The 25495-nt window shown below is 44.1% G+C and overlaps 1 protein-coding gene across 6 annotated transcripts in view; it reads left to right on the top strand.

Moving 5' to 3' along the window:
- ACTN1 (actinin alpha 1) overlaps positions 1–24973 on the top strand; it is an 86726-nt gene extending 61753 nt beyond the window's left edge. The window contains exons 8-22 of one of the 6 annotated variants that reach the window (XM_064424302.1): positions 1648–1733; positions 6938–7030; positions 8153–8383; positions 8935–9082; positions 9657–9807; positions 12204–12312; positions 12791–12931; positions 14853–15035; positions 15767–15901; positions 16728–16907; positions 17840–17986; positions 19559–19639; positions 20190–20255; positions 21709–21867; positions 24079–24973. In XM_064424302.1, the coding sequence (XP_064280372.1) occupies positions 1648–1733; positions 6938–7030; positions 8153–8383; positions 8935–9082; positions 9657–9807; positions 12204–12312; positions 12791–12931; positions 14853–15035; positions 15767–15901; positions 16728–16907; positions 17840–17986; positions 19559–19639; positions 20190–20255; positions 21709–21867; positions 24079–24237 (2069 nt within the window). In that variant the 3' untranslated portion in view covers positions 24238–24973. Of the gene's footprint in view, positions 1–209; positions 296–1647; positions 1734–6937; positions 7031–8152; positions 8384–8934; positions 9083–9656; positions 9808–12203; positions 12313–12790; positions 12932–14852; positions 15036–15766; positions 15902–16727; positions 16908–17839; positions 17987–19558; positions 19640–20189; positions 20256–21708; positions 21868–24078 lie in introns of all 6 variants that reach the window. The other 5 variants (XM_064424301.1, XM_064424307.1, XM_064424304.1 and 2 more) reach the window with 5 other exon arrangements.
- Positions 24974–25495: the final 522 nt, after the last annotated feature.

The raw sequence follows: 25495 nt of genomic DNA, 5'->3' as shown, positions 1-25495 counted from the left end.
TCTGGAGGGAATTTTATGATGAGGGAGGGAACCAGAAGGGTGATGCTGGGTCCTGAGACACACACATCTTCTGGGGAGCACTGGGGAGCCCTGTGGAATCGCTGTGACACGCACACTGCAGCAGGCTCCTGGACACTTGTGGTTCTACCCCTCCTCTGCTTTCCTCCCATCAGTTGATTATGCTCTTAACGTGAGGTTTTTTTTGACAGACATTGTTGGAACTGCCCGTCCTGATGAGAAGGCCATCATGACCTATGTTTCTAGCTTCTACCACGCCTTCTCAGGAGCCCAGAAGGTATCACAGGATCCCAAGCTCCCTCCACAGAGCACACCTGGTGCCGTTGCTAATGTCCAAACCTTTTTTTCTTTCTCTCTCTCCTCTCTAGCTACGAGCATCTTTATTATTATGTTCTTGGTAGAGTTGGCTGTTGGTTCAAAGTGGTGCCCCAAATATAATACATGGGGCAAGGGAGCCAGGAATTCCATTTCCCTCTAGTCAGCAGTACTTCCAGTGGCACTCAGGTATGCCACACTTCGGCACACATGCAAATTTAAGGGAGTGGGGAGCTCTGCCTTCTCCGTTTGCCTTATGAACTGCTGTCCTGATGGCCAAGAACCTGGACCTCTTGATCCTGGTAAATCTGAGCTAGGATGATTGGTCTTACAAAAGTAAAGACCACCACATAGATGCTCTGCACAGCAGGAAACTGCAGCCTGCCCCCATGGGAAATAACACAGGCACCTATTCACCTTTTTTTTCTTTTTCTTTTTTTTGTCCTTTCCACAGATGGAGAAACAGAGCTGACTGGGGTTTTATGTAGGGTTTAATGAATGGCCAAAGCTTTATCTTTTGCCTTATGTATGCTGCAGGTTCCAGCACCCTTGCTTTAAGGTCTGAACTTGCTGCTTTCTCAAGCTGTGCCACCAATTCAGTCCCAGTTCACCTGGGGCTTACAAAGCATGTCTAACAAGTACATCCATGGTGGTTTTGTAAACAGAGCATTGCTTATGACAGAGATGCCTGGTTTTGTTCGTTTGTTTCCTTTTTTTCCCCTCTTTTCTCATCCGGTGTTGGAAACCAGGCAGTTGAGTCCTTACTACTTCTGGCTTAGCCATTTTCCTGTTGGTAATGGAGTCACTTCAGGAAAACATTTTGTGGGTGAAACCTTGTATGCATCTCTTGCCAAAACCAAGCAGCCTCCTGTACTTGAGTGCCTTAGGAACAGGCAGTGCACGTTGCAGCAGAGCAGATCTGTGTAGGAAGCGCTCTGCGTGGGAAGGCTCTGATCTCCAGCTCCTTGGCGTACGAAGGGCCTCGAGCGCGGGTGTTCAGATCTCCAAACTTGTTTGCATCCTTGGGCCAGGCCCCCAGACCGCAGCTGTGAAGGTGCAGAGCCCACATCCTCATCTCAGGATCCCCCTGGATTGGGGGGTAGGGAGGGGTGCCGCTTTGAGCCACAAGCCAACACTGCTAGCCACCTTCTGATCCGAATTCCCAGCTCTCCGCATGGAAATCTGTTTGGCCTGTCCTGCAATGCATGATGGGAAGTTTTCTCCCCCTCTCTCACGCCACCCATGATTGTTTTGTTTTATCCTATGTGCTGCTTCTTACTTTATCCTTTCAACCTCTTTTCCTTCTCTGCACAGATATTATAGGCACGCTAAGGCCGGATGAGAAGGCCATAATGACCTATGTCTCATGTTACTACCACGCCTTCTCAGGGGCGCAGAAGGTGAGACTTTACTGCTAACAACCCCTCCCTTCACCCCGCCCTGCCCACCTGTCCTCTCCAGTGAGGAACGCCACACCCCGTCCGCCCAGGGCCTTTGCAGGGAAGCCAATGCATCCAGTGATGCATTTGGATATGCCATCTGTAATCTTGCTGGAGAAGTAATGTAAATGTCCTTTCGGACAGACTTGAGCTGCTCCTTCCCTCAGGTCTCACAGCACAGCGGAGGAGAAAGCATTTGGTAAAGCTGGCGTTGGAAGATAAATGGATGTCTGCTCTGACAGAGGCAGTACCCTTTCAGTAACTAGTGGGCATTGTCCTGGCCAGGCAATGCACCTCCAGAAGTACCACAGTCAAATCTTCCCACTCCAGGAAATCACAGCCTCTTGGGCTGCCCTCCTGCCTTCCACACTCAGCCTCCACTAGGTCAGTGGTCTTTTCCTAGGCTGAATCATCCATGAGCTGGTTACATAGCACTTTTGTGCTTCAGCCATGAAGTTCAGTTCTACCAGGCCTTCAGCTTTCCCAAACTCACATGCTTTTCCATTCCTTGTTTCTCCCTTGTAATTCTCCTCTGTTTCCCAAACCACCTATGTGTTTTATTTAGCTTTCCTCTGCCTTGCCCATTTCTATAACTTCAGGCCTTCCTTCTTCCTCTGCTTCCTCTTTACTCCAAAGTCTCTTTGCCTGACATCAGGATATTTGGAACTAAATAGTTGCAGGTCACTTTTGGGCAAGCAATTTCCCAGCAATCCTTTGTATAAAGGAAAAAGGTCAATTCTTTTCTCCCATGTCATTACCTGCCTGGGCTGTGGCCCTTCCACAAGATTACTGCTAATTTCAAGTAGGAGGCTTTGGACCAGTAAAATCCAAAATCCAAGACTATGTTCTTCATGTTATGGACAGGCCTTTTCTATTTGAGACGCAGTGCTCGTGTTGCCCAGCTTGAGGGCTAATCTGACTCCAGGAAGATTCCATCTCTTGTGCAAAGCAGTGCTGATGGTCCCAGCATTGATTCAGTTTCCATGCTGATGCTGCCTTTCAGAGGGCAAATGCAAGCAGTAGTTTCCAGGCAGCAGCTCTTTAGTTCAAGCTTTTTGTTCTTTGCCCAGTTTCATATGAATTACGTGATACTGTCTTGTTTCCAAGGAACTGGGAATGTGTCCCACGGCAGTGCAGTAGACTTGCCCCTTTGGCATAATTTGTGTAGTCATGACTTTTCCGCTAGGATCCTGTGGTTTTTTTGTTCAAAACACTCAAGACCAGTCTGCAAGCTCCAGCCAGCTGATACTTGCCCAGGAAGACTGTAGTTTCAGAAATCATGCCAGCCTCATGATAAGGCCTGCTGTTTGCCAGGTGCCCCTGAGGGACTGCTCCATGCAGTCTGCTTAACCTGAGCAACTCCAGGAAACATCAAACCACAGTATGAGGAGGGTTGTAGCCTGCTGCAGAAACAGCCATGCCACTTGCCAATCTCTTCCTTTTCTCTCTGCACCCATTCCATTATTTGGAAACCTGCTCAGCAGGTTCCATGCTCTGATCAGCAATTTAGGTGGATGCTCAGTCTGCTGGGATAATTGAAAACAGTCTTCTGCTTGCCTCAGGACCTGAACCAAGTAGCTGGGGCAAAAACTACAGATGAAGTGTCTCAGTATTAAAGTTTCAATCCCATGTAGTCCAACTGGCTTACAAGGAAGATTTAATACATTTTTCATTTTTTAGCAGTCCTGATGGGCCAGCAACTCAACTGTGCCCTGGCAGGAGGGGCACAGCTCCTTTTTGGAGCTGCCCAAGTCATAAATTAGCCAGCTGCTAAATGACACTGATTCAAACCCGCAGGCAAATGCAAAGTACAAGACCCTTGCTGAGTACAAGCCCCTGCCCAGATGTTACTGTGTTGCCACTTCATGCAGGGTTAGGTGACTTACTGTGATATCGCTCAATTTTTCATCCAGATTTTTCATTACTGCCACCAGGCCTGAAGGGAGAGTCCCATGAGCCGCTTTCTGCTTCTTTCATTCTCTTATCCTGAGCCTTTGAAGGTACAGGGTCCCCAGCCTGACATGTGTATGTAGATGGCTGCTTTTTCTCTATGCTGTTTTTTAAATATATATATATATATTTGTAGATACACTGCTTTGGTTGGTTTGCTTGTTTTCTAACCGCTTCTGACTTTCACACTAAATGCATGCAACTACTGGTTGGCTTAATATTTTGTAAACTTGTGGCAATTTCTAACTAATGTTTTACTGTTTTATTAAGAGATTGTGTTTGGTGTATAGTATTTTGGAGTGGTCCTCTGAGGGCAGAGGACAGCAGCAGCCAGGCATCTTCCCCTGAGGCTAGAGGAGAGCAACAGGCGGGCATCCCTACATAGTGCACTGTGGGAATGCCTTCCTTCATGATCCTCCTCAGCAGAAAGACTTGGATCCATGAACTAGAGAGAGTGCAAACTCTACACTTGTCCTCAGCAGTTCAAGTTATGGTTGAGAAGTACAGAAAAGACAAAAGGCAGATAAATTGCTGCCATTCAGTTTTTTTCATTTTGATTCCCCCAGACAGCATGTGCATAGACACAGCAGCATGGTATCAAGGAGAATGTCCTGGGCTTGCCCTCCCCAAAACTCTGAGTGCAAGCAGTGCAGTGTGTCAGCATGGTGCTGCACTGAAGCTGATGAGCACACATAGGTTCTCTGAGAATACAGGTGTGCAGCTTCCAGAGCCCAGGATTCTGCATCTTCTCAGTGCAGCCCTGTGCCTTGTGGGCATCTTGGCTTTTTTGGAGTTAGCATGAACATCCTAAATGCATCATTGCCTTTAGCAGTGTGGGGAAGCCAAAATAGCTTTTTCCACTGAACTGATGAAGGTGTAGGGGGAGCTGCCTTGGCCTCATGTAAACATCTTGGTGTACCACTCTTCTTTTACCTAAAAGTGTTTCACTTTAGTTTTGAGGTTGCCATCACCATGGACCAGCTCATTAGCAGTAGTGTGGAGGGTATTTGTGAAGGGTGCCTGAAAGCTCTGGCATCCTTTTGTCCTGCCTTGCTCAGAGCACAGTGTAACGTGTTCCTTGTGACATTAATGGTGATTGTGGCCACAGACCCTTTCCTGTGGCAGCAGCAGCAGCACATTATTGCATGGAGCAGTAGCAGTTCCAAGGCAGGGACCATTGGGAGGCAAGTACTGGTGGGGGAAAAAAAGCCTCTACACTCCTGCCATTAGGATAACACAAATAATGTCGTAACTGCTGACATTCTTAGGGTCTTTTTGTTTGGACAGTTGTTCAACACCCATATACACACACACATATTTAAACTTGGGCAGCTGGAGAAAGTCTATCATCAGATACATGTAAATATGCCTCAGTGGAAGGGGATCCTGCCTGCACAGCTGGCTGCTGCTGCAGTGAGCACATGGGGTGTAAAAATAAGAAAGTTAAATGAGCACCTCTCCCAGAGTGATTGAGATAAACATTAGGTACTGCCAGTTCCCTGCAGTCACTAGGCATATCATGGCAGGGCTCTAGCAATGTCTTTTTGACATAATATTTGGTCCCATGTCTATAGTTTTCTCTGAATATCAAAATACACTCCATTAGAGTACAAACTTTAGTTAAAAATAGGTCAAAGTACAAGCTTTCTTAAATGTAACCATTGTTTGCACTTTTTGCAGGTTTCTTTTTAAGTGAAACTGCTTCTTTTCCTGTACAGGTCTCTTTGATGTGTTTTAAATTAGCTGATAATCTGTGTATCTCATAGCTGGTCCACTTTAGTGAAGGGGCAGATGACTGAATAGATGTTTTAACAGCTTCATTTCATTCTACAAATGAATAAGATTGCTGTGCCCCCTGGGACCTTAGCAGTCCATACATCACTGTCCAGCCTATGACTTTATTGCTATTCTTGCTGCTTTACATCAGCTGCAAAAGTTAGAGGTTTTTTTCTCAAATGTCCTTGAAGATTGAATAAACAGATAATAAAAGGTCTTCTAAAAATAGAAAAAAGTTGAAATTTACCAGCTATAAACTCAGCAAAACTTATTTTGGCATCAGTTCTAAATGTAGTTTTGAGGCAGGACACAGCATTCACAGTTGGTTTGTTGTGTGTTGGCCTCTCCTCCTTATTTGCACTCAGCCTCTGCCAAGGGGGCCTGTGGGTACCTGTAACAGTTTCCCTCAGCACCAGGGTCACAGCTGCACTGTGCTAAGAGGGGTCTGAGGAATCCCCTGATGTATCACAGGGGTATCTCCTCAGGCTTTGTGGCATGGCACACACCATGGTAATGATAAAGGGAGCTGATAAGCCACAGATACATTCTGTGCAAGAATCAGCCTGCTTGTATGTCCCCCATGCCAAACACTGCTTGAGTTCATAGCTGGGATTTTTCTGATCCTTACTTTCATGTTCTGACACATTGAGCTCCCTGCAGAGAACCAGGTTTTGGTCTCACAACGGAGAGAAAGAAAGAAAAAAATTCCAAACCTAAATAGTAACAGTAGGATATTTTTTTATTGTGAGACTTGTTTTGGAAGAGTAAGCAGAAAGAACCCCCAGAAAAGTGGGGGGAAAAGAAACCCTCTTCTGGCTGGATCATAAGACTCTGAATACATGGTAGGTGTATGTTTCACCAAGGAGGTGGCCCTGTAATCAGTGCCAGAAATACAGTGAAAACTGGAAGACAGTTCTGCTGGGGAGAATTTGAGAGGAGTATCTACCATTTTATCTTCCAAACAAAATTAGGAGTTTTCCCATAAGTCCAGTTTGGACTAAAAGTATGGAGACAGTCTCATCAGCTTGACATCACTCTGTTGCTGCTGCTCCAGAATGCTGATGTGGGGAGTGGAGGTGGCAGGAGAAATTCCCTCTCTTTGTGAAGAAGTAGCCAGGGTCCCTCTGGTAGGAAGCAAACAACAAGGCCCTCTTACAGAAGCAGCTCCTGAAGAAGCATAGAAACGTTTGTTGTCCCACAACATACAGGGTAGAATCAGTACAGCTGAGAATCTCTGAAGAAGGGAAAAAACAAATCATTATAGAAGGCCAGATGGAAAGCAGAGAGGTCAGGACAGATGTCTCAAAGTGCAGACAGGCTGTGAGAGCCAAGGGTAGGAGATTTTAACCTGCAGGTATGTAGCAGGAAGCTAAGCCACAAGTTTTGATTTGGGTTTTTTTTTTCACATTTTTCTCTTCCATTTTTCTTCTCTTTGTCAGGCGGAGACAGCAGCAAATCGGATCTGCAAGGTGCTGGCAGTCAACCAAGAAAATGAACAGCTCATGGAAGACTACGAAAAACTGGCCAGTGATGTAGGTGTTGCTTTCTGAGTGGTGGTATGCAGAAAAGAATTGCATTTAATACTGACAAGTAATCTTGGGGAGTGCTATTGAACCACTGCTATTTTCCCTGGAAAATTAGTTTTTCCTCTTGAAATTAAAGACCAAAGTCACCTTAAAGACAAGAGCAATCTACTTTAAAACAGAAAGCTTCCACAGAGAAGCTTTGATTGTCTCAGTTTATTAGGAGCCAACCCAGAAATGCTAAAATGGAAGAAAAAATCAAGTTGGTTTAACTTGCATTTGTCAGGACTATACAAGGTCATTACATCTTCCATACAGCTTGTATGTTAATATACTGTAGAAGTCAGGAGTTGGATCAGAGAAAAAAAGTTAGAGATATTTGAGGAAAGAAATATGCATTTGCTGATAATGGAAAGAATCTGTGTCAGATGCAAGCTGGAGGCTGCTTTTGTTAACTGAGAAGGCTGACAGACTGACAACAGGGAAACTACAAGAGACCAAATGTGGACTGGAGTATGTTTGTGGTAGGTAAGTAGGGAAAAGATGGACAATAGAAGGGCAAACATAACCCATAAGCCTGATATGAAAAGCAGGACACTACTCCACTCACACTGTAGACTGCCTATTGCATTAGCATTTTGCCAAGTGTCCAGATAGGTTTGTTATGGAGGTATATTCAAAGAGCAACAGTGACTTTGAGGAAGCTAGAGTAAGGGAAAGTGTAATGCTGAACTGAAGGCAAGAACTTGATTTCTCCTGTCAGATTCTTATGGAGATAATATGACTTATAGCATCTTTTAGTTATGCAGCAGTCCAGCAAAATTCTCAAGGCTTTAACATAATCTAAGGATATAGTTTTGGTCCTGCTTGTGCAAAAGCTGTGCCTTAAGCATGTTGGATTGGCACTGCTGCAACAAGCAATACTACTTAGTGTGGTAGGGAATAAGCTGCTCATTTTAAAAAAAAGAACTTCCAAAAAAGCTGGCCAAGTTTCCTTTATGAGCCCTGCTGGTGGTGGCAGAATCTTTCTGACAGCAAACATAAAAGTAAATGGTCCCTTATGAAATCAGAGCAACACCTGCAGTTTCAGCACAATTTTCAGTTCAGGGCTTGTTGTCATTGCTTCTCCAGCTGCTGGAGTGGATCCGTCGCACCATCCCCTGGCTGGAGAACCGTGCCCCAGAGAACACCATGCAAGCCATGCAGCAGAAACTGGAGGACTTCCGCGACTACCGCCGCCTGCACAAGCCCCCCAAGGTCCAAGAGAAGTGCCAACTTGAGATCAATTTTAACACCTTGCAGACCAAGCTGCGGCTCAGCAATAGGCCAGCCTTCATGCCCTCCGAAGGGAAAATGGTCTCGGTGAGTGGGGGTGCCTGCTTCTGTATACCCCAAACATGCCTAAAAAACTAGAGTCCCTTTCTGCCCATGGGTGGACAGAGAATGCCCACCTTCATAGTGACCTACTCCGTGAGAGGAAACCTGAAAAATACAGATCAGGAAGGCCATGGTAGGAGAGGATCAAGTGATCGTTGCTTCCCTGTGTCTAAATCAGACTGTGAGACTCTTCACAAGTTGCATGTCTTTATGAGGAGATGTCTCGGTGGCTTTTGTTCTTTCTGGTTCAGAAATGGTTGAGTTTTATTAAAGTCTGATGTAGGGGAACTGTAAAACTCCAGAAGTGTTTAGAGAGGCTTGTTTCTGCAAATGGTTATATCCTGGACTTCTAGTCCTGCTTGCCTTAAGTCTGACACTTTGTCTCCTTGACTTGTCTGCAAAGCCCTGTGAGATGAAAAGCCCATGCTCACTCTCTCCCATCAGCTGGAGCCATGTAGCTCACTGCGACGAATGCTGGTGAACATCTTCCCTCCAGCTTCTAACTTGCCCTTCCCTTCTCATGTTTCTGTCTCTAGGATATAAACAATGCCTGGGGTGGCCTAGAGCAGGCTGAGAAGGGCTACGAGGAGTGGTTATTGAATGAGATCCGGAGGCTAGAGAGGCTGGATCACCTGGCAGAGAAGTTCCGGCAGAAGGCATCCATTCATGAGTCCTGGACAGATGGTAATGCCAACCTACATGCTTCCTATTCCTGACACAGTGCTGACGGTTATGTAGGGAGGAGGAGATGGGTCCTTCCATGAGAGTTTCCTCTTGAGAAGGCTAGATTTATTTCTTATTTTATTAGAAAGCAGTGTATGGAAACCAGCTTGATCTCGGTTCTGCATCATGCAGTCAAGATTGGCATTTCCTAACTGTGGCAAAGTGAGAACTTTGGCTAGAAGAGAGCAGCCACAGAGCAAAGTTCCTCTACAGTAAATGCTACTATTGGCTTTTACAGGATCAGCATAACCCATTTTGCATGTACTGAGACGAGTCCAGTGTAAACTGTGACAGTACTGGCTTAAGCTGCATTATGTGCCCTTCTGTGTTATTAATGGCAAACTCACACTTCGTGGTTTGAAAGCGAGCACTGTGCTTCTCTAGGCCAGCAGGCACGGGGACAAGCCTCGGGCAGGGCAGCTGGAGTGAGGCGATGCCCTTTTGAGGGCCCTCCAGGGTGCCTGGGTGGCGAGAGCTGGCTTTGGCCACCCTGGGTCCTGTCCTTCATTCTTCTGTCCTTTGGCTCCCTCCCCAGGTAAGGAAGCGATGCTGCAGCAGAAGGATTACGAAACTGCAACCCTGTCGGAGATCAAGGCCCTGCTGAAGAAACACGAGGCCTTTGAGAGTGACCTGGCTGCACACCAGGACCGCGTGGAGCAGATTGCTGCTATTGCACAAGAGCTCAAGTACGGCACCCAGCGCACGTCCCATCCTTGGGGCCAGGGAGGCTTAGTCGGCTTTGCCCTCTGGAGAGCAAAAAATCCATCCCCGTACAAAAATGCTGGGAATTCCCAGTGTTTCCAAACAGTATCTAGGATACTGCTCTCCAGTATCTGGACACACAGAAAAGCAGGCCAGAAAATGGATGAGCCGTGGGTGCTGTTGAGGAGGAGGCAGAATTACGCACCTAAGCCAAGTTTCCATCCTCTTCCAGTTCATTATGCTGCCATGAGCCCTTTCCTAAAGAGACTGACCTGCTGCTGGCACATGCTGTATTTCAGACTTGTAATACTGTCATACTTCTCCAGGACCAGAAGGAAAGAGGAGAGGATAGGAGGGTCTCAGTTTCCTCTCTTCTACGAAAAAAACCAAAAATCCTCCTTATTTTATCTCCTTATATCTCAGCAAGGAGAAAGCTGTTTGAGCCCATTGTGGCCTCATTCTTTCCCCCGAGAGTACCTGCGTTCTGTTCAGCATTTGCTGCAGGGCATCCTTGCAGCAGATCAGCTCTTTCCCTGCTTCCCTCCAGCTTTGAAACCTTCACCTCCACTCATTTTCCTGGAAAAATTAACCTGAATAATACAGGTTACCAGGAGAAATAGGGGGCTCATCAGGATTGCTAGAGATGGCAGGCAGGCAAAGAGCTAGCAGCTGCAGCACAGGGAGGTTTTGAAACCCTGCATGTTTCTTGGCAACAGTCTAAACTACTTGGTTTTGACTCTGTTTCCTATTTTTAAAAGACTTATATATCACACTGGCCTATCTGAAGTTAATGTCTGGGCCAAGATCAGTCCTCTTGGGCTGAAGAGCTGTTTTTCTCTAAAAAATTAGGATTATTGGATCAAGATCATTATCTTCTTTAACAACAGAGATTTACAGAATTGCTCTCTTTTCCACTGGAGGATTGACCTTGGAACAGGAGGAGGATTCAAGGCAATCCTCCATGTCAGTAAGATTAAAACTGAGTCTGTCTAGTCAGCCACTGACCAGCACACAGTCTGACCTGCCACTTCGAAAGCACACACTACATGTCAGCCAAAGCAGCCGCAGCTCTAAGAACAACAGGGAAGACTGAGGCCTAAGCTGTGGGAGAGGTTATTTCTTCTAAAGTGTAAGAAAAGCACACTCTGCTATTGTTATAAAAGTCATCTTCCATTTCAGCAAAGAGGCCATGCCCTGAAAAACCATGGTAGAGCTCTTTTCTCCCCCAGAGACACACTTAGAGAGAGATGCAGCGGGTGGAGGAAGCCACTGCAGCTGCCCATGGCAGGAATGTTTGGGGACATGGCACATTGCCCTCCCTAACTGCAGTGGTCCAGCACAGGTGTGTTACAGGTTAGGCTTTCAGAAGGAATTCTTTCATCTGCAGTGCTGGCTCTGCAGCAAAGTAGATCAAGCAACTGATCTGGATTAAAAACCTAGCAAAGAAGTTATTTTTAGCCCCCATCAGTTACTGGCTAGTTTACTGTAGGACTCCACCAACAGCTGTGCCCACACACCCCAGGAGGGCAGTACAATGGCATGAAGAAACAAGGCTGGGGGGTGTAAGAGATTAAAGAATTGCTTGTCAGATGGCTCAGGGTCACTCAGTGAATTATTCCCAGTGATTTATTTTGGGTTTTTCTTTCAAGGCTGACACTTCCCAGATTGGCTGGTCTCCCTCTGCCTGCAGATTTCTCCCTCTTTGCCCGCGTGCAGTGCATGAAGCAATGCAAGGCTGCAAGCTTTAGTGTGCCCCTTTGTTCTCCTTTCCCCAGTTATACTTTTACCAGCCTGTGTTCCTTGAATGTCAGCCTATAGACATGTCAGCAAAGCACTTCTTGTCAGGCATATAGGAGAGAAACCTACACAGTTATTCTGGGATTGTCCTAAATAAATTTACTGGGTTATGTAATTTAGCTATTCCTTGCCACCTGTACTATGCAATTCTTAGGACAATCTTAAGCAGTTTCTTAGTGTTCCTAATAAAATCTTCTGTTTCCATTCCGATGTGTAAGTCACAGTTTGTTAGACTGCATAATGTTCTTAAGCAGAATATAGGAGCAGATTGCTCTCATCATAATCTGCTTATTTCCAGTTTGAGCAAAAGTCTATGCTCCCTCCCCCCTTTGGCAAGTTATTCCCATCAGGTATCCAGCCTCAGGATTTGTTGGGGCCTTGGGTGGTCCTGTTTGGTTCAACATAATGCAGTGTCTCCTAAAGTAGATCTTGATATCATCCTGACTTGCTTTATTTGCAGTGACCATGATCTCTTTGCCTCAATCTGTTTTCAAGACTGTTGAAGATTTCTAATATGTTACTCTTATTTTTGTGGAGGGTCATTATTTGACTTCTTGTCATTTTTTTTTCCCACCCTTTATAGTGAGCTGGACTATTACGACTCTCCCAGTGTCAATGCCAGGTGCCAGAAGATCTGTGATCAGTGGGATAATCTGGGTGCCCTAACCCAGAAGCGCAGAGAAGCCTTGGAGGTGAGACACATCACAAGCTGGGCCTTCTGGGTACTGCGTTCATGGGGGCCAGGCTGCAGTGGGCACAAGCAATATCAGCTCACTTGTGAGCTCCTGGAACATCCTGGACTCTAAACATGGGCTGCATTTCAGTATACTTGGGCTGCTTTTCTTCAGCTCAGTTATGGTGCCATTTGTTTCCTCAGGCTATTGATTTATTTTTACTTTTTAGTGCGTTTTGTATCTCATTCTGCCTAAAATTTTGCCTTGTTGTGTTTTATTTCAAAGGACCTTGGATTTATTTTATTTCCCTTAGAAGGAAAAAATCTGTCCAGTGTGTAATCTCTTAACAGCTGAGATTGTTACTGATGTGCCATCCTGGGAGCACCAAGGTCTGAAAGGAAGGAGCAGCTCAGACAACCCATGTATCTATGTGATTATTCTTCTCTAACCATCTCTCCTGATTTTCTTTCTTCTGTTTCTTTTTGTGCATCCACAGAGGACAGAGAAACTATTGGAAACAATTGACCAGTTGTACCTGGAGTATGCCAAACGAGCTGCCCCCTTCAATAACTGGATGGAAGGGGCCATGGAGGATCTGCAGGACACATTCATCGTTCACACCATTGAGGAGATCCAGGTACAGAGCAGTCATTTGCACCAGTTAGGTGGGGACAGTGAGAGGTTTGGGGTCTCCTGAGTTGTATGAATTCAGAGTGGTGTGAATTTATAGGTTATATTTTGGTGCTTCTGCTCTACTGAGTGAGCCTTATCAAGAGAAACAAAAATGAGTATGTTTTTCCTTGATTTTTCTCCAAAAACTTGGATCTGAATAGGTATAAAGCATACATACATCATCCTAGCTGGACACAAAAAACTGACAACAGATTTTTCAGAATAACTCCAGAGCCATATTAATGGAAACCTGAAAACTGAGAGAACCTTGTGGAATTTTTCTTAACCCCCATGAGCAAAGCTTAGTGCTGCTTACAGGGTCTGCAGGTCAGTTCTCACATGGAATGTCATGTCCAGGTAATTTGGTCCTATGTGATAAGTTGTACCATGAGGACAGTTGAGCTACTAGCTGGTTTTTGGTGCTGAGCACAAGAAAAACCAGAATTGTCCACTCTGGTGCTCAATTACTGTTTTAAAGTTGTCTTGCCTTCTCTAAGACGACAAAGACAGCATCTCAGTTTTTCCCATTCTGAAAGGGTGTTAGGGAAGCAGCTTGAGGTTTATAAGGTAATCTGCAGACCTTAGAGAGTAGGAATTACTCTTTCCTAGATTGCAGTGGGCACTTCTATTTCACCTGCTTGATGGGCTTGTGAAAAGAATCCAAGTCATGTCTGCCAGAGTGGCTGACAGGAGTGTGACCATCAGTGAGGCAGCAAATGGGAAGCCTATAGGGAGCACCACAGCCAGGACTGCAGTGCAGTAGTGACAGTCACTGAGTGACAGTTCCTTGTTTCTTCCATCCTTCCCTCCTGAACAAAGGGGTTCATTAAGTCTTTCTTAATGCAAAATAATCTAAACAGCACTTAACCATCTCCATGTCTCCTTGTGACTGTTCGCAATGTCTTTCCCAGCCCCCAGACTTGTGTTAAATCTCTGTGGCCACTACAGCAGCTGCAAAGCAATGAGTCACCCTGTAAGGAAGGAATTTTACAGAAAGTAGTTAAGAGTGTGTGTTGTGAGACAGAGCAGTCAATCACCTGGTTTACTTTCATTCCTCCTTCTGTCCACACTGTTCCCTTGCTGATCCCTGCACACACCTCTGTTTCCCATGCGTTTTCCTGCCTCTTTCCCTAGACTTGATCTTCTAGGTTTCTGGGATGAAGTACCTTAAAGGCTCATAGAAGCAGTGGGAGATGAGCCAGGACCAGCTGGCTTGTGAGCTGGCTACAAACTACCAGCAAGCACTCCCCAGCCACCAGTCCTTGGAGCACAGCCCGGGCACCGCAGCGAGACGGGGAGCAGGAAGGGCCTGTTGTGGTCAGGGAGAAGGAGCTGTTTTCCAGCAGCAGGAGCATGTGATGCCTGTGCAAGTTTGCAGTTGGCTGGAAGACCTTCACCTGGTTCTAGCTGAGTCTGATCAAATTGAATCTCACCCTCAGTACTCACCTGGAGTTACTTTGGGTGTAGAAGTGGTGCATACCTAATGGGAGAAGTGCATATAGAGCATTTAAACTAGTGAGACTTTTTTTTAATAGTAATTCTAGTAGTCAGATCTTCCCCAAAGAGGCTAACAAGCAGTCACTGAGCATTATTGGAGAATGGTTCCCCCTAAATTATAGCCACTATTATTCCTTTTTTTGGTATGTGATCGCTGTCACTGGTCAATATGGGGCAGAAAGAGAGGGAAAACAAGACTTCACATCATTTACCTACTTAAAACATCCCTTTAGTGATACTGAGAGAACCTGAAAAGTGTTTTAAGGTAGCCTGCATTGTGTCCTGGGAGTATGTTAGCTTTTGCAGTCACTTCAGGAGTACATTCACTAAAGAGGCTATTTCATGAGAAATGTTCTTACCCTCCCTTTGCTGCTGCCTTCCTTCTGCAGGGATTGACCACAGCTCATGAGCAGTTCAAAGCCACGTTGCCAGATGCGGACAAGGAGCGACAAGCCATCCTGGGAATCCACAATGAAGTCTCAAAGATTGTCCAGACATACCATGTCAACATGGCAGGAACGAATCCTTACACTACAATCACCCCACATGAGATCAATGGCAAATGGGAACATGTGAGTGAGTTCTTTCCAGCCTTGCAGGGTAGTGGGGGATAGTGTCACTGCTCAACCACTGTGGGCCTAGGAAATTGATTATTTACTCTGCAGTTACCCTCCCGTGCTTACTGCTGAGTTTTGTGGGGTTTAGTAATTTGGTTTTGGCTCAATTGCTGTGTACTTGGAAAGTGGAAGAGATACTTGGTACAATTGTCTAAAGCACAAACCCCCTTTTACATGCTAATTTTAAATGAAAGTTGCTGGATTTGAAAGCTTTGAGGGTTTTAGTCTTCAGTTGACCTGCAGGTAAGTATAGCGTGTGAATCAGTGTCCTTTGTCACCATTCAGTCCCTTGGATGTTCTGTCTCTGCACCAAGTAGCCTTTCCCTGCTGTAATTCTAAAAGAGCAGCTACTGTCTGTACCTGTTGTGCATATGGTTCTTACTACCGAACAAAATCACCCACGTGAGATCTGAACAGAATCCTGCAACTCAGTTATCATGAGCCACCAAAAACCCAGATAATGAATGGAAGCTGCTTCTGGTCTTCCATGGCCTGACATGAGTTTGTGTGTATCCTGCAGCAGATAGGATTCACATTATTTGAGCTTGCCCACTGTGACTTAAATCATATGACAGCTTGTATTCAGTGCAAACACCCACTCCTCCCTCCCTTGTGGCAACTTCTGCATTTCCTGTACATGTGCCTTTGTGTGTCTAAACTGCTCACTGAGTTACTCTTTGTTGTAGGTGCGGCAGCTGGTTCCCAGGAGGGATCAAGCCCTGATGGAAGAGCACGCTCGCCAGCAGCAAAATGAACGACTTCGTAAACAGTTTGGTGCACAGGCCAATGTCATTGGACCCTGGATCCAGACCAAGATGGAGGTAGTGCTTTGCAAAGTTTGAAACACTGTTTTCATCTGTGATCTTGACTGGTACTCTTATTCCTGATCTCTCCTGACCACTGTCACAGCCATTCTTCCTTTAAGTTACAGCAAGAGAAACATCATAGAAAATATCAAGAATCCCAAGATTGATATTGGTTACTGAGGCACTTGTACTTTTCTTCCTCTTACTCTAGTACCAGAAAAAAAAGCATTACTTAAGATGGGGAACACTGGTATTTTAAGATTTGTGTTTATATGCAACAAATTCAAAATCCTAGTTCAGAGACAGTTTGTGTAGTTGCTTGCACAGCAATGGCCTTGGTACATGTGACTAAATAAATATAATTAATACACCAAACTTCTGCAGAGGAGACATTTTTAAGGGAGATCTCTCTTTAGGTTAGATTTTAGTTTAAGTCATTGGAGTTGATAAAACATAAAAATACAAAGCTATTACTGATGGCAGGAGCTGGAAAGAGGAGAGCAATTACAGAAATGTCTCTATGAAGAACTAACTTAGTGGCAGACCGTACACCAGAAAAAGATCTGGGTTGGTACATTACTGGCTTATGGACTGCAGTTTCCTTTTCTTTTGTATCCTTGTATTAGACACATCATATGTGATTCACCTCACTTGAAAAATGTTCAGTGCTGTGCTAAATTTTTTGCTGACACTGTCTCAGCTCTTGGGAAGTAACTGCTCCGTGAGATTATTTTTTTTACTCATCGTGCTGTGTGACAGTGAAACTGCTGCAATAAATGTCAGGCATGTTGGGTCTTGTCCTTTCAGTGGAGTCTTAACTCCTTTGGCTTTGCACACGCAGGAGATTGGCCGCATTTCCATAGAGATGCACGGGACCCTGGAGGACCAGCTGAACCACTTGCGGCAGTACGAGAAAAGCATTGTGAATTACAAACCAAAGATTGACCAGCTGGAAGGAGACCACCAGCTGATCCAGGAAGCTCTTATCTTTGACAACAAGCACACCAACTACACCATGGAGGTAAATGTTCTGGCAGCAGCTAGACAGCTTCATCTGCTGTGGCCAGTTAGTGTCAGCCACATATAGCTCTGGCAAAGTGCTGTGGTTCTCAGGAAAATGGAGAGCTTGATAATATGGCCAAGCATGCAATGACATGTCATTGAATTTCATTTTTGCCTACTGTACTTCATGCCAACCCATTCCAATGCCAACCCATTCCAAATATAGACAACAGAAACAACCTGAAAGAGATCCCACAGTGTTGCTTGGAAAATTGACGAGTCTCGTTTCTCCTGCCACCTGATTGTGTTAGCTGGGATTAGAAAGGGAAATGCTGATGATTTTGAGCTGCCACTACCTGGCAGAAGAAAAAAGTTCAACAGAAGTTTTTTTTAAAGTCAGAGACTGGCTTCGTGTTGATAATGTGAGGTTTCTTGGGAGCAATCTGTGTTCAACGTTAGTCCAGCTGAACACAGGCTTTGAAACTTGTTTTTTGGTTTGGTTTCTGGCCATTTCCGTTAAGCAACAGCAGAAGCAGGGGAGCACCAGTGTCTTCCAAGCACTGTGTTTTATTCAGTTTCTTGGTCAGGAGAGTCTTCTGCTTAAGTAAGCTGTAGAAGCATTGCCTCTCATTTGTGTTAAAACTTTGTGTTAAAAGCCTCCAATATATTGCTTTGGCCAGGCTAAGGAATTTTGCAATAGGACCAAGTTTTTCTTAAGAAAGAGAAAGAAAGACCAGAAATTGGCCTCTTCAGTATGGGTTTTTTTCAGTCAAAATTCAGATTTTAAACACCTGCAGATTAGAAGGAATCTTTTCTGAGAAAATGGACACCAGGGACTGCCTTGCACACTGGGATCATTTAATTTGCAATGAGTAGCACATCTGATCCACTGGCCTCAGAAGCAGAAGAGTGACTTCTTAATTTCAACATTGTCCTCACCTCTTTTACTAGCATATCCGTGTGGGCTGGGAGCAGTTACTAACAACAATTGCTAGAACCATCAACGAAGTGGAAAACCAGATCCTGACTCGTGATGCCAAAGGAATCAGCCAGGAACAGATGAATGAGTTCCGGGCTTCTTTCAACCACTTTGACAGGGTAAGTCAGTGCTGACTGCAGCTACACGCTTCCATGTGGAATGCACAGTGCAATAAAAAACAAGCAGTCACTGTGATAAAACAGGGTCACAGAAGATGTTTCATTCTTAAAAATGCCACTCCTGTGGATCACTCATTTCTGTGAAGACTGCCAAGTGATTGTTAGCCTGGTTGTTAGGGAGAGGTATGTGTTCATAGGAAACTGCAAAATTTCCCGGTAAAGCAAGGAGTATGGAGAGGTTTTTGAAGTCTTTTTTGAAGGCTTTTTTAGGCAATTAGACTTTTATCCATTCCTCTCCAGAGAGCAAATTATTATTTGGTTTATAGAATTCTTGGGACCATCTGTTCTCCACGCTTCTATACCATCTCTGCTATATCTGAGGACAGCCTGACCTCATTGATTGGCAATGCTTTTAAATTGCTGAACACTGGCTATTTCAGCCCTTCTCTAGCTGTCTAAGAAAAATAAACCATGGGTTCTTTTCTTAGGAGAGGGACACATGAAGCCCTGTAGATTTTATAGTTTGACCTTCCTATCATTTGCCCCTTCCTTCACAACAGTCTGAATGTTAATACAGACAGAACAGGGGTTTCCCACTTTCAACTATTTGATTATGAAGGCTTAACACTGGCTTCAAAACTTGGGTTTTCTTGAAGAAAGTCACTTGAAATTGGCCCCATCATCCTGTCTGTAGCTTCCTTGATCTGGTCAGAGGTGGTGGCAGCAGGCAGGGGCTCTTCAGTGCTTTGGGGCTGTTTTGAGCTAAAATTCTGCAGGATGGATGGGGATTCTTAGTTCCTGTAGTAGCTTGTGTGTTATTTGTGGGGTACATCCAAACACTGGGGGAGCGGGCAATGAGCAAAGGGAGGAGCAGCTGCCAAGCTGTGTTGTGCTGCACTGTACATCTGTGCTGCTGGCAGAGCTCAGCACTTGAAATAGCTTTGCCAGTCAAAGCTCCACCCTGTGTGCAGGTCTCATATATACAGCCGTAACGCTGCTCCCCTGAGCTTCAGCTGGTTGTCTTTGTCTGTTCCTGGGATGCCCTGACAGCTAAGCTTCCCTGGGTGTGTTGCCAAACATACCTGCCCTCACCTACTCCTTTAGTGGAACTTTTGACTATAAGATTAAGGCAATGCTTCCCACTGCCTCTGCCTGCTTACCTGCACTCTGGGTTACTAGTGAAACACAGGGCTTCTGACACCGGATAACAAGCAGTGATGCAAGTAATTCACTTGGGAGATTGAGATCTTGAGGCTTCTGAGCATCAGCTGTTTTTGTCATTCAAATGCTCTAAACATGGGATGAGCTCTCTGAGAAGGAACTGTTCCAAGAGCAGTTTTAGCACATCCGGAAATGTCATTGTGATATCTAATGTTGTGCACTTTTTATTTTTCTTCCCTCTCTTTGTATCTGCATGTGATTTTTCTCGTTCCTCTCTCCTCACCCACTGCATGGTGCACCTGTTGGTTGTCCTCTCACTCCCTTGATCTCCTGTGTTGTCCCTCCCCTCCGCCGCACACCGTCACCGCACTGGCACTGCATGTCCTGCTGCCTGGCACACCGCATAACCAGGACCACTCCGGCACACTTGGCCCTGAGGAATTCAAAGCCTGTCTCATCAGCTTGGGTTACGATATTGGAAACGATGCACAGGTACTGAAAGCTAGTGGTGAACGCAGCCAGATATTAAACTGTGAAAAAATAACAGTTTTTTCCCTTTCTTTTCTTGTTTGTCTTAATCCATCTGTTGTTGTTGTTGTTCTTGTGTTTGACTATATATACATCACTTTTCTATACTACTTCCTCTCTAAATGCACTTCGTTATCTATTTCTTTTTAATTCCTTAATTTTTTGTGTTGGGAGAATTCCTTTTATGTCTCCAAACTGTTCTTTTTACTTTTGTGTCACTTAAAACTCCTTTCATTGTCCATTCCTCAATCTGTCTTGCTTAATATCTTCTTGCCCCTTTTTCATCACCAATGTTTCTTGTGTATAAACTATTACGTGTCAAAAACCACCTTTGCTTCTTCATGGTTTCACAAACTACCTTTCCTCTGTTACTTTTTATTGTCCTGTAAATCCTCCTTCTATCCTCTCCTCCTTGAAACTCATTCTTTGTAATGTCTCCTGTGGGTTCATTTCTCCCTGGACTGGTCTCCCTTTTCTCTTTTGGCTTTTTCCATCTTTGCGTCATTCTCTGTAGAAGAAGACTGGTATGATGGATTGTGAAGATTTCCGAGCCTGCCTTATCTCCATGGGTTACAATATGGTAATGTAGAGCCCTCTGTCACTCCTATTCAAAGTGATTCTGTAGGCACCTTCAAAAATACAGGGAGAATGTGTAGTGAATCAAGGTAAATATAACCTTATTTTCCAGAAGTATCAGCAATGGTAAATCTAGTCTTAGTTGTACATGTAAAACTCCTGTCTCACAGCTCTAGCCAAAGGTACAAAATGGAAATAATTGTCTAATTCCTGTATGTTTCACATAAAAATTGTATTTATCAAACTGTGTAGCTACTAGTGGAAGAAACAGTAAGCTTCCTCATACTGGTGCCTGCTCTCTGTGTAGCATGCACAACCTCCCCCAGCCCTGAATATCAGTTGAAATCATTTGCAAGTATACGTGACCTCACTTCTGAATACACTCAGAATGCTGCTCCTCTTGTTCCTGCCATTTGTTTCACATCCCTGTTCCTGTACATGTAAGCTCAAGTTCCAGCCATTCTCCCTGTAGCTTTTCCTCACCAGAATACCTGAATATTCAGAGCAGTAACGCGTGGCACCTTGAGAGGCATGACTGCTAATAGGAAGAGCTCCACCAAAGACTGATGCTCATCAGAGGGCAGGAGAAGAGCACAGTACAAGCATATTTATCTGCACTCTTGATGTCTTTGTTCCTGATATCAGGCAAAGCAGTGTTTAATCATCTCACTCATCAGCCCAGTATAAATACAGACTCTTTGGTGTAGTGTGCCAAGACTGTAACATTTGATCAATTACTCTTGAAGGTATACAGTTCTAAATGTGTTAGGAGAAGCTGTTCCCAGGAGAAGACCCTGCTCTGCTCTTCCCTCCTTACCTGGGGAGGAAGGAATCCCAGAGATGAGAACAGATGACCTTTGCTTTAAATGCAGAAGGAAATGAAGAAAACTACACTACAAGGTTTTGGTTTCTGTAGTAAAACTTCTCTGTAGGATCTTCCCTGTAGAGACCATTTCCCTGGGCCACTCCAGATATGCAAGTCCTTCTTTGCAAAGCCTGCCTGTTAAAGATGAGTACAATACTATGAAATATCCCAGAGACATCTCTTCTGTTAGCTGAAAAAATCTGTTGAAGTTCTCTTTCAAGTAAATGAAAGTAAAAGGATTTGAGGAGTGTAGATGTTCAAATACTGCTACAGACATCTAGCACATGTATAGAGAAATTTGGGTCTTCCTCTGAAGTCAGTTGGTATTGTTCCCCAGTAGGAGTGTTGTTTTAGAGCTGCTGTTATCCTCAGGCATAGCTGGCAATGTTTTATTCCAGAGGACAAACGAGCGGGAAGCATTTGTACACAACAGCAAGCTAAAAAAAGAACATCTGATTAAAAAAACCCCCAGAGGTGTTTTCTATTTGGCTTTGTTTTCTAGCCTGTGAGATGAGCTGCTGAACAGTTTCTCCTCACTTTGGTAGCAGTGCTGCCTAAGTCCCCAGGCTGACAGGACTCTCTTGCTCTCCAGGGAGAGGCGGAGTTTGCCCGCATCATGAGCATCGTGGACCCGAACCGTTTGGGTGTAGTGACCTTCCAGGCCTTCATCGACTTCATGTCCCGGGAGACAGCAGATACAGATACTGCTGACCAGGTTATGGCTTCCTTCAAGATCCTGGCTGGAGATAAGGTCAGGACACCTTGCTTTCCTGTATCTGCTTAACTTCTGCTTGCTTTTTTCTCTTGTCTCTGAAAGTGTCAAGGGAAGCACTCTGCCATGGGAGGGTGTTTTCACAGGAGCATTCTGTAGTGCTGGAGGAGTGCAAGGTTAAAGTGTGGGTTAATGAGCAGCCTGCTAAGGTACTCAAAAGTCTTGCTCAGCTGTCAGTCAGAACTTTGCAGCCCACTCTTGCTTCAAAATTTTAATTAAGAACTTGGTCGCAATTTGTTATTTTAAAATTAACAAGTTCAACAGATGGTTTTTTTATTAGGCTTGAAAACTGTTCATTACTGACAGCTGTAAACTTGAGATGATCTTTCTCAGATCTACATGGCACTATTAATTGTTACACAATAGATTTTCATTGAGGCTATTCAATCAATAGACTTTCATTGAGGGTATGCTGTATCTGCGGGGGGACATCTTTTAAACATAGAAATTGTTTGAATGTAGGAAAATTCAGGGTGATATGAAAAGTATTAATTTTTGGATTTACATCATCAGGGGAAGCAGCTGATAAAAAATGTAATCTTATTTTTCTTATATAACAATGCCCACTAATCTTTTACATAACTGAACAAGTAATATGTACATGTAATATTAATGTATCTCTTTATTTGCTAATGATTTTAGTTATATCACATGAAATGTTGGGTACTGTTTCTCAGATTGTAGTGAGTTATCCTTCAATCCAGTACAGGTTTCCATTTTTCACTAAGAAACATTTTTAATCATAATCTAGAAACCCATGATGCCTGTCCTTTAGACATATCCCTGACCAAAGCCAGTTCTATTGTCTTTAGAGGCTTGAAAATTTCATGTTATTCAGATAAGCTAACCACTGAATAAATAGGTACTTTGAGATGCAGTATTACTTACTAAATTCTTTACTCTGTATAGTATATTACATATACTTGTCAGTGTTTGACATATGTTGCTTTCACTTGGACCCCTGGTGCGAGGACACGAGGCTTGACTCCATGTTGATCAGAAGGCTGATTTATTATGATATATATTACACTAAAATACTACATTATAACTATACTAAAAAGAACAGAGAGAAGAAGATCAGAAGGCTACAAAGACAAGAATAGAATAGGAATGAATAACAAAAATCCTGTGACTGCTCACAGCCTTGGCACAGGTGGCTGTGATTGGTCACTGATTGAAAACAATTCACATGGACCAATGGAAGATTCACCTGTGGCACTCCACAGCAGCAGATAGTTATTGTTTACATTTCTTTCCTGAGGCTCTCAGCTCCTCAGGACAGGAAAAATCCTAGCAGAGGCTTTTTCACTAAAAATCCTAGCAACAGACATACTCTGGTGACTGTAACATGAATTAATAGTTCATTATGAAGAAAAGTCCCTCATACTCCAGTCATTAAAGTGAAAGGGAAAAAGGAATTACAAGTCACAGGAGAGAGAGGGATGGTGTGAAACCTGAGCCATTGCTCAGACAGACTGCAAATGGCCACGAGTCAGTTAGCTGAAGACAACATAGTGATTATGATTAGCAAACAGGCAGCTACTGTTACCTCCTGCCTGGAGAGAGGCCGAGCTAGCTCAGCTCAGAGCATTCAGTCTCCAGAAGCTGAATTTACCTAAGTTTTGCTTGCTTATTGAAAGTGTCTGCAGTGAAAGGACTGTTGCTGGAACTGTGGAAGCAATACAGAGTGTTTGCTTGTCTGCTGCTTGCATTGGTGCACTAGCAAGAACTAGTGGGGATTGGCCCCTTCCCTTTCTCTGGAGGGAGGGAATGGCAACTCCCAAGGAGCACAAGCAGCTGTTACCTCCTGCTGATGAGCAACAGCATCCAAATTAAATTCCTGGTTCCTCCCATTTACTTTCAGCAGGACCTCCTTTGTCAACAGGAAGGCACAGTCTTAATAAATTTGCCTGACTTAGCTCCAGGTCTTTCTTTAGCTGCACCAGCATCTCTCACACAAAACCAATCTTCGTTGTAAAAACCATTTGCTTGTCCAAACAGTAGGGAAGGAGTGCATGTCCTGCTAGGGTGTAAGTGCAGAGAGCTGCCTGTGTGGGTGTACAGCACAGGTCTGGTTGTTGGGACCCCGAGTGTTGCCTGCTGCCCCGGTGTGACAGGGTGGCGTTTGTCCCTCAGGGAAAAGCCAGTTTCCAGAGGTAACGATTGCCTTATCCTTTGTCGTCTTTGCAGAACTACATCACTGTGGATGAGCTGCGGCGGGAGCTGCCTCCTGACCAGGCTGAATATTGCATTGCTAGGATGGCACCCTACAATGGCCGTGATGCTGTACCCGGTGCCCTGGACTACATGTCCTTCTCCACAGCGCTCTACGGCGAAAGTGACCTTTAACTTTTTTCTGTCGCACCACACGCTCCCTCCCCTCTCCCCCGTCCAACACACCCTATCTTCTCTTTGCAAAGCAACCTCTGCTCCGCTCTTTTTTGTGTTTTCCTGTTTTGCTTCAGATAACAGATCACATTTTTAAGTGGGGGGGAGGACATTGACACGGGACCGCCTACCTTGCCCTTGAAATAACAGTTTACAAAATTATTTTGTGCAAAAAAGTTACGTTTTAAGAAGAACATACATATTTTATTATAGAAAAAGGTATTTTTCTCCACCAGATTGAAACTTAAAAAGAAAATGTTAAAATATTGCACCAAATATTTTTTGTTGTGACATAGGAAGTCAAGCACAATGTTACATTCCATCCTTTCCAAAAAGAACCAAACTATGACAAAATTCCACTTGTTCTGTTAACTATTACATTTACGTATGTCTCTCTCATCACTTTTATCTTGGGAGGGGGGAAGGCACACAAGTGCATGTGTTTGCTGGTTCACTCATTTCATGAAAATATTTTATGATAAACTTTTGAAATTGCTGTGTTTTCTAGGGAAAAAAATAATGTACACAGCTCATGTTTTCATATTTAATTAAAAAATACAATACGCCTCCTATGTTTATCAGTGCACAACTTTTTTTTGTTGCTGAGAGTTGTCTGGTTTCAGAACATGAAGCTTGAGAGTTGATAACTTTGATATTGCTTGTCACAAATCATATTAAAAACTTCTTGTGATAACAACTCTAGACTTTATTCATTTGTATAGTAAAATAGTTTAATCCTATTTAGTTAAACATGATAAGGAGAATCCAAAATTATTGGATTTAATTGAAAGTTACGCTACATTTAAAGGTATATTCTCAGCCCCGTAACCTTTTCATTCTTGCTGAATAGTGTTGAAATTTTCACAGCTTAATCACCACTTTAAATCCCCAGCCATCCCTATCTTTAGAAGCAATATTATTAAAAATACTCCTTAAAAACCAGCACAGAATTAGTAACTAGAGCTGTACAAACAACCACCGTATCTTAAACCATCCATGAAAAATTCATCTACTGTTCCATGCTCAATATTGAGCATCTGACTGATTTTGATACCCCATCTTCTGACATCATACATTCCTCCAGGGGTCATCTTTCTATTGGACATACAAAAGAAAGCAGCCTTCAGGACAGCTCCTGTGGGACTTTTATTGAGTCATAAAGTAACACACACACACATGTGTCCAGAAATCAGCAAAGAGAAGCAGCTACTCCCTTCCA

The sequence above is a fragment of the Passer domesticus genome, chromosome 6 (genome assembly GCF_036417665.1).
Source record: "Passer domesticus isolate bPasDom1 chromosome 6, bPasDom1.hap1, whole genome shotgun sequence".
Classification (NCBI taxonomy): domain Eukaryota; kingdom Metazoa; phylum Chordata; class Aves; order Passeriformes; family Passeridae; genus Passer; species Passer domesticus.
This window is presented reverse-complemented; position numbering and strand designations above follow the sequence as displayed.